Genomic DNA, 8,212 nt, shown 5'->3' on the forward strand with positions numbered 1-8,212 from the left:
ACTTTTATATTTTTTTTATTTGGGTCCTCGATGTCTCCTTCTAAATCCATATCCATCGGGACCCTCCCTCCTGGCGCACACATGTTTGACCACAACTTCAGAGCAGTTGTCACAGTTCACTTTGCAGCACCAGTGGAATTTGCAGTTGCAGCTGCTGACCACTTCTATGCGCTTCTCCTCCACCCCCAGGCCGCATTCATGGCACAACCTGCGGCAGCTTCTCCTCTCCCACTGGGTCAGCCCCTCTCCGTGCTGCACACACTCCCGGCCCTCGGTTCCGTGCAGACCCATGCTGGAGTTCCTCCTGCAGTAGTCCGGAGAGTCCTCCAGGTAGACCAGCTCTGTCTGCGCTATGCTGCCGAACGCGTCCAGGATGCCTCCTCCTTTGTCTGCGCTGTTTCCTGCCCTCATGCGCTTTTTGTCAATGTCTAATTTTTGGGCTTGGTTGTGTTTGATTTTCAAGTAATTCCCTATTTCCATGAAATCAGACAGTTGAGTCCAGCAGGTTTGGACACTGCAGCTCTCAGACATGCCGTGACATCTGCAGATGCGCTGCATTGTTGCCTTCACGGCCTGTTTCATGGAAACATACATTTAACCACTGCCACCAGCAAATGTTAGGAAGTTAAATAAATGCTTTTGTGCTGCTGTGTGCGGATGCTTACCAGGCGTCCGGCCTCGTTGTTGTGCAGGTTCACAGTAGCCCTGGAGTCCTGACCTGTCTCCTGCGAATCCACGTAGTGTTTGGAAATCCTCTCTCCGAAATCCACATTATCACTGCAGCCTCCCCATAACCAGCCGCTTCCGCCTGCGCACACAACACCCTGTGTTAAAGCCATCTGACCTGCTCCATCAGCCTCCAAACCAAAGAAGTGCATAACTCTAAAATGCACATCACAATAAGATATTAGGAGTCAGTGGAAATTATGCTGCAGCTGTGATAATATAATTCATCACACTCACCAATTTTCCCGTTTTTTGAGACATCACAGCCGCAGTTGTCCAGGTCTCCTAGACTACAGTTCCTGGTCAGAGTGTACATGACCCCTGCTGCACTAATGGCATGAACGAAAGAAGTCTCTCTGGTGGCTATAAAGGCACGGCATTATACATTAGGCTGTTACTTTAACATTATATTAGATTTTATCAATCAAGTGAAACTTTAAACAAGCATGATCAAAAAATGTATTTCAAAATGCATTAAATGAATTTATGCCTAATCATATTTACAAAAAATATCACATGAAATTCAAAGTAAATACAAATAAGACCAGCGTAACTCATCATGCCCACGCAGATATGAGTGTGGTTTGGAATGAGGGCTTATGGTTTACCAAAACATGATTTTTTATGAACATTTTTCCCGTGTGTTTTTTCCACAAATAAACAACAGAAAAGTACTAAACTCATAACCTACCTCTTCTTAGTCCCTTGAGCTGGATTGCGCTGTCCGGGCAGTTCCATCTGTCCCAAGCGAACTGGCGTTTACACTCCTCAACCCCAGTCTGTGTACCCACCTGCACGCTTCCTGCGTAGATGAGATAGGCCTGCAGAACAGGCAACCACCATTAACCATCAGTGTCAACTATATCCTTGACTTTGCCTATGTTCTTACATGTGTCTGTTTTATTTACCTTGGGTCCCGTCATTAGAAGGTTACTTGCGACCCTATAAGAAAACGCACAAGAGGGTAAAAAGTTTGATATATCTGTGATGTCAGACAGCCCATATAAATAAATATAGATGGTGTTAGGCTCTTACCAAGCATGTCCGGGACACATTTTGTGCAGAAGAGGCAGGAGCCAAAATAATACATTCACCATTCTGACCTGCACCAGAGGCCCGCAAAGGCAAGTCAGTTATTTTGAGCAGAAGCGCCTCAACTTTCTCCTTTATTTGAAAGGAGAACAAACGCAGTTCTTGTTCTTTGTCCCAGGGTTAGAGAAAGCTGATTGGACGAGGGATTCAGGAAACGCCTTTATGCGCACTTCAAAGGTGGAATTAGGAGACGTTTATTTTCTTACCAAAAGCTGCATGACACCATGGTGCCAATATACAAATAACGGAATCACAATGACAATTCCAACAAATCAAACCAAGACGTGTATATTACAAAAAATATTTATTTGGTATGATTGTCAATAAAAAAAAATCTAATAAATATTAGATGATGTCCAGACATTTTAAACCCAATGAATGCTGATAAACCCAGTCCACTAAAGGTGATGGAGAGCGAGTGTGCGTAAAATGTTTGGTTCTCAAAAGGCAAAATAAGGTTTATATATAAACTCAAATAATAAAGACGTAAAGTGCAGTATTTGTTACAGATGATACAGTGGTTGAAATGATCAGTGTAACATTCTTTAAATCTAGGTTATTTGTTCTTTTTCCTAATGCTGAAGTAATAAATGACAGATGCGCCTTTAAGTCTGATAACTGTCCATCAGGGCCGGCGTCCGCGGTGCTTGCGCTTTGTTTTGTTCTGTGGTTTTCTCCCATTATGTTTACCACCGCAGTAATATTTGGTCACAACTTGTGTGCATTTTTCACACTTAACCGTGCAGCACCAGTGGAATTTGCAGTTGCAGCTGCTGACAACCTCAATGCGCTTCTCCACCACCCTGAGGCCGCATTCATAGCACAGTCTGCGGCAGCTCTTCCTCTCCCACGGGGACATGTTCTTGCCCCCCTTCACACACTCTCGCCCCTCTGTGCCCCGATATCCCATGCTCTTGTTTTTCAGGCAGTAATTCGGAGAATCCTCCAGGAAAATAAGCTCCGTCCTGGCGATGCTCCTCAACGTGAGCGCCAGGACTCCTCGGTTGTCCGCGCTATTGCCGGCCCTCGCAGGTTTCTTGTCCATCTCCAGTTTCTTGGCCTGTTCATGCTTCATCTTCAGGTAGTTACCCACTTCTCTGAAGTCAGCCAGCTGCATCCAGCAGGTTTGGATGCTGCAGCTCCCAGACACACCATGACACTTACAGGCTTTCCTCATAGTGGCCTTGATTGCCTGCCAAAGTGGTGAGATTGCAAAATTAATAAATATACATCTTCATTTTAATGTGTCCACCCATGCGTAAAAGCGTTTGACACGAGAAATCGATTTGTATTCTATAAAGTACTTTTTGAATCATTGGACACATGCTCCTTATGTAACTCATAACTAAAATGACCCCAGTGGTGGTAAAATCACAGCTTACCAGTCTGCCTGCCTCATTGTTATGCAGGTTGACAGCTGCGCGGGAGTCGTGTCCGTCTTCTAGCGCATCCACAAACTGCTTGGAGATCTTCTCTCCAAACTCTACATTATCACTGCATCCTCCCCAGATCCATCCTCTTCCCCCTGGTAATTCAGAGATGTGCAATGAGTCGTTGGCAGTATTAAAGGCCCTTTTCACGGTGTACAGTCTAATATTATAGATTTTTACCTGATCGACCAATTCTGGAGTCGTCGCAGCCACAGTTGTCAAAGTCTCCCATACTACAGTTCTTGGTGAGCGTGTACATCACTCCGGCTGCACTGATGGCATGGACGAAAGACGTCTCCCTTGTGGCTGAAATTAGGGTAAAAAAGAGAATTAGCGTGTAGCACTTAACATCGGATTATCAAATTTGGCAACGTGCGTAATTGATGCGTTTAAAACGTGCGTAAAAGGCGCATAAGCAGTGCGTAATTCTGGTGCTTAGTCTTCTAGGCGCAGGAAGAAATAAGTTTTCTTACCACTTCGAAGACCTGTGTGTTTAGATAACTGGAGGGAGCTCTCTGGACAGTTCCACCGATCCAACGCGAACTGGTGTTTGCATTCTTGTATTCCACTCTGTGCGCCCACTTGCACACTACTGGCATAGGTGAGGAAGGCCTCAGGACAGAAACACATGATACAATTAGTCATCGTTATGTTATAATACAATTTCCTTTCAAAAATCCACAGAAGAAGTTTTAGGAATATTACCTTAGGTCCAGTCATAAGGAAATTATTCACCGTCCTATAGGAAGAAAAAAGAGGAGTGGCGTTAACTTCAAGCCATGAACCCACCAACACATTCAGATCATAAGGATATCACAAATGAAAAATAGAAATTTCTCCAAATTAAGCGACATACCAAGTCGATGCACCCTGGAAGTGACAGCACATAGACATGGCAGTAGTGAGGAGAATCCAAGGTCCCATAGCAGCTGTATTCCAAACGGAGGCCTGTATGTTGGATGTGACCAAGAGAGGAGGTAGCAACTGAGTTTGGAGCTGGAGTGGACGCTGATGAGATTTATATGGGCATGCCCCTTTGATTGACATATTTGTCATGCAGGTAACGTTTCACTGTGAAAATGCGTCAACAACAACATTGATTGCCTGTTCTATAGACAAATAGGAGCCGTCGGTGCATAAGCGCACTTCAAAGAAGTGACGCAGACGGTGGAACAGCCCCTCATTCATTCACCTGTCGTTCCCAGGCTTATTCCTACATGCGCTTCCCCACCAATAAAACATAATAGGATATAAAATCTGTTATTTCATACTGACTTTTTAAACATGTCAAGTTAAAGTTTATATGATCTTTAGTTACATTGTATTTTAGGGAGCTACGAATGTATGTGCCAGTGAAATAATGTCTGCATGTATAAACTGTAAGTCTGTGACATATGGATCTTCATTTATTTAGATTAGAGGTTTGACAGATTATTACACACCATTGTAACCCTTACGCACAGCATGGCCAAATGAAAGACGCTGAGTAGGATTCTTAATTACAGACATGATTACAGAATGAATCCCAACAGGACAGAAGTGAAGTTGGAAGTGTTTGGGAAATGGCACCGGTGTCCCACGGGGACAAACAGTGACAACAAAGCCATAAAGTCTTTCAAGAGCTGGCTGTATATAGTCATGTAAATACTAAGTCACACATCGGCGACATTGGCCGAGCTGTGATAATAGGATAATAGATGTTTCCTAGGGAAACAACATGGTGTGAAAACAGTCTGGATTTTACAGGAGGACAAACAAATAAAATCTGTAATGTTTGAACAATATTGTATTTATTATGATTTTCCCAGTATGTATTTTTTTCAGGTAGATTAATTTTCTGTTGTGGTCCTTCATTATAGAAATCTCGGATTAATCTCATCACATATTTTTTCCTCTGCTGATTATCATTATCCCTTGAATTAGTCAGTAATCACTGTGATCAGCCATCATTCCAGTTTCTGTCATTTCGTGCGGTGGTTTAACGTGACCAAATTTAATGACACAATGAACATTATATATTTTTTTAAATTAAATCGCAGATCCATGTCAAATCCCCTATGAGCCATTCGAAAACCTCTTAAAACAACAATGCAGTCAGCTGAGTAGACAATGGACGGACCACTGGGCGAGGTCCTCCACACAATGGTGCAGAGGAGTAGGTGAGGATAATCCCCACTAATTAGATACCACCCATGTTCATTATGGGATATGAGTGAAACCCAGAGCCCCGACACCTAGTTAGAAAATAATGCAGAAGCATCCACATGGGACTGTAATCTATCCCAGAACCTGCCTGGGAATAGACGGAGCCCTCTGTCTTTTTAATGGGTTAATAAGACACAAATAGTTGGGCGTGATTTAGAGAAACTCCCATTACTCAGTGTGTGCATTGTTGTAATACATTTTTGAATTATAAATAAAATGGGGGCATCATAGCTTTTCGATATAATCGAGTGCTCCATTCATAGACCTGCCAGGGTCAGGGTGAAGACCTCTGAATGACACTGCTGCTGAAATAACTTCCAAGTAAAGAAAAAAAATGTCAAGATTGTATTTTTCTATCGCACATTAGGCCTCGCAGTGTGCGTGGATACATGATTTATGACGGTCTGAGGTGAGAGAAATAGAGCAGTAAAACATCAGGAGGTGACAGGCTTGACAGATCCAGGGGAAAGGTGGTAGGACCGGCGACGCCAGGCGGCCGCAAGGGTCAGGAAGGCATCTGATGTTGGAATGACTGTTAATGTAGGTTAGGCCACTGTGGATTCACAAAAGAACCTATAATGACCTGTAATCCACATACTGCAAAATATGATGACCTCATCAATACAGGAACACTCAATAAAACACATTTTAACCAGTGCTACAGAGTCCACAGAGCCCATAGATTTAGAAAATAAATCATATATATATATATATATATATATATATATATATATATATATATATATATATATATATATATATATATATATATATATATATATATATTTATATATATATATATATAAACAATATGTGATTGGTTTTTGCCCTCTTTTCAAAGAGCTAATGGCCATATCATACACTGTTAATGGCCAAGTCTAAACCCCAAAGTCAAGGTGGGCAATTGACTTGGTTCACCTTGATTAAGTGATTGAAACAGAATTAACTTGAGTTGGATTTCAGTCATTTACTGACTTACACATCCTTTGTTTTATCACTGTGCTGTTGTGATATTTTTTTCCTATGTCATTATGTGTTGTATATGAGGTACTCACTGCACATAATAATAATAATAATAATAATAATAATAATAATAATAATAATAACATAGAAATTATAAAGATACATGTAAATGTACAGATATGGGACCTTTAAAGCCCTGTACCAACCAGGGTGTTCCCCACCTTTGCCCCTTGGTTGCTTGGATAGGCTTTGGTGCCTCTGTGGCCCAATTGAGGACTAAGTGGTTCAGAAAACATTTTGGATTTCACTTAACCAAATTCCATCTCTCCCTTAGGGTAGCTTTGCTGGAGTTCAAGCTTGCACAGTTTCTTGAACACTGTGTATAGCAGACATAGTAGTTAGGACAAAACCAGACACTGAGACATGGCTCTAACACATGTTACCTGTAAGAAACCCATACCTCAACGAGAATTGTGATGTTTGTTGCATTTCAATGGCATAAAGGTCAGATAAATGTGACCTAACCGTTCAGACTGGAGTCGCATTGCAATATATCAGATACGTATTGGATTAAGGACCACATATGAAAGTGGCTTGGGCTGGATGTGGAAAAATCTGATTTGTGCTGTTCAAACTGCCTTTAACAGATCGGATACACAAGTCACATATGGGCAAAAAAAAAATCGGAATGGGGCCATGTTTGTCTGCAGTCTTAATGTAGCCTAATAGACACATACTTGATGTGAAATAAAAGTTCTGATTACATCCCAAAAATTTAAGCATTGACACTGAAATCCACTGTCCAAGCTTTACAATCTGTTACCATTTTTACACAACACATTGGCAAATATAATAGTTTACCTTGTTGAAATTAGCTGTGTTTTGGCACTACAACCCCCACATCCTTTTACAAGTTATTGAATAGTAGCATTGCAGAATTGAGCTGAAATTTGTATCAATAAAGCTGTGTATTGTTTTTGTATTAAAAATACCAGAAAACAGGTAATTTCAGTTTGCTTTCCACTCTCTACTTTTAAATTCTGACTAAAAGCAAAATATCCCCAAATCATAGATAAGCTATCAAATAGAGAGGTTTGGTTGCAGCCCTATTAAATATGGATTTTTATTATTAGTTAATGGCTTATTATATTTTAATGTAAAATTAGTGCTTTCTCATTGAACCCCTTTGGTTGAAATGTGTGTTTCTGAGATTTGTCTAGCTTTTATTACACATTATGTTTCCATTCTCTTCATTTGTTCCCGATCTTTATTATTAATATCAACAATCTATTAACTCTCAAAGACTGAGACCAAATTCCTTTTATTGTAAAATAGCTGCTGTACCTCAAATCATATCAATGTGCAACCTAAAACAGCATTTACATGTGGATGAGAGGCCCAAATATAGAGAAAACATGAAAATATCCACTAGTTGTGATACGGCCATCAATGTTCTGTAGATTAAGGCTATGTTTACACATAGTCGAGTGTTTTGGAAAACAGATATTCCCCCCTCCCCCATTTTCCAAAAAACCCTTGTGCACATGTGACTGTTCTCAGAAAACTCTTCATTTACAGGCCTGTGGGGTGTCCAAACCCGGTCCTCAAGGACCTGCATGTCATAGATAATTCCCTCTTCAAGCACACGTGGGTCAATTAATGATCAGCTCATCATCATGCTCTGCAGAAGCCTGATAACAATGTTATGGCTTCCAGGTGTGCTGGAAAAGGGAACTATCTAAAACATGCAGGATACCGGCCCTCGAGGACCGGATTTGGACACCCCTTTTCTACAT

The 8,212-nt window shown here is 41.2% G+C and overlaps 2 protein-coding genes across 2 annotated transcripts; both read right to left on the reverse strand.

Annotated features, from left to right (window-relative positions):
• Positions 1 to 15: 15 nt before the first annotated feature.
• Positions 16 to 1,823, reverse strand: LOC115427223 (protein Wnt-8a-like). The gene is made up of 6 exons (XM_030145713.1): positions 1,762 to 1,823; positions 1,635 to 1,668; positions 1,418 to 1,547; positions 964 to 1,089; positions 666 to 808; positions 16 to 573 (listed from the first exon to the last, which is right to left on the reverse strand). Exons 1-6 carry the CDS (start codon positions 1,821 to 1,823, stop codon positions 16 to 18), a joined length of 1,053 nt encoding a protein of 350 aa, XP_030001573.1.
• A 620-nt stretch (positions 1,824 to 2,443) lies between these two features.
• Positions 2,444 to 4,169, reverse strand: LOC115426844 (protein Wnt-8a-like). Its single transcript, XM_030145074.1, has 6 exons — positions 4,105 to 4,169; positions 3,954 to 3,987; positions 3,722 to 3,860; positions 3,429 to 3,554; positions 3,201 to 3,343; positions 2,444 to 3,010 (listed from the first exon to the last, which is right to left on the reverse strand). The coding sequence occupies exons 1-6, from the start codon at positions 4,140 to 4,142 to the stop codon at positions 2,444 to 2,446; spliced, it is 1,047 nt and encodes a 348-aa protein (XP_030000934.1). The 5' UTR covers positions 4,143 to 4,169.
• Positions 4,170 to 8,212: the final 4,043 nt, after the last annotated feature.

The sequence above is a fragment of the Sphaeramia orbicularis genome, chromosome 10 (assembly GCF_902148855.1).
Source record: "Sphaeramia orbicularis chromosome 10, fSphaOr1.1, whole genome shotgun sequence".
NCBI lineage: Eukaryota > Metazoa > Chordata > Actinopteri > Kurtiformes > Apogonidae > Sphaeramia > Sphaeramia orbicularis.

Excerpts from the sequence above, each read along its gene's own strand:
- LOC115426844 (XM_030145074.1), bottom strand. The coding sequence starts at position 4,142 with ATGTCTATGTGCTGTCACTTCCAGGGTGCATCGACTTG. Across the intron at positions 3,555-3,721 it reads ACACACAGGTCTTCGAAGTG|CCACAAGGGAGACGTCTTTC; the intron begins GTAAGAAAACTT and ends CCCTAATTTCAG. Across the intron at positions 3,344-3,428 it reads CTCCAGAATTGGTCGATCAG|GGGGAAGAGGATGGATCTGG; the intron begins GTAAAAATCTAT and ends CTGAATTACCAG.
- LOC115427223 (XM_030145713.1), bottom strand. The coding sequence starts at position 1,823 with ATGGTGAATGTATTATTTTGGCTCCTGCCTCTTCTGCACAAAATGTGT. Across the intron at positions 1,669-1,761 it reads ATGTGTCCCGGACATGCTTG|GGTCGCAAGTAACCTTCTAA; the intron begins GTAAGAGCCTAA and ends GTTTTCTTATAG. Across the intron at positions 1,548-1,634 it reads TTCTAATGACGGGACCCAAG|GCCTATCTCATCTACGCAGG; the intron begins GTAAATAAAACA and ends CCTGTTCTGCAG.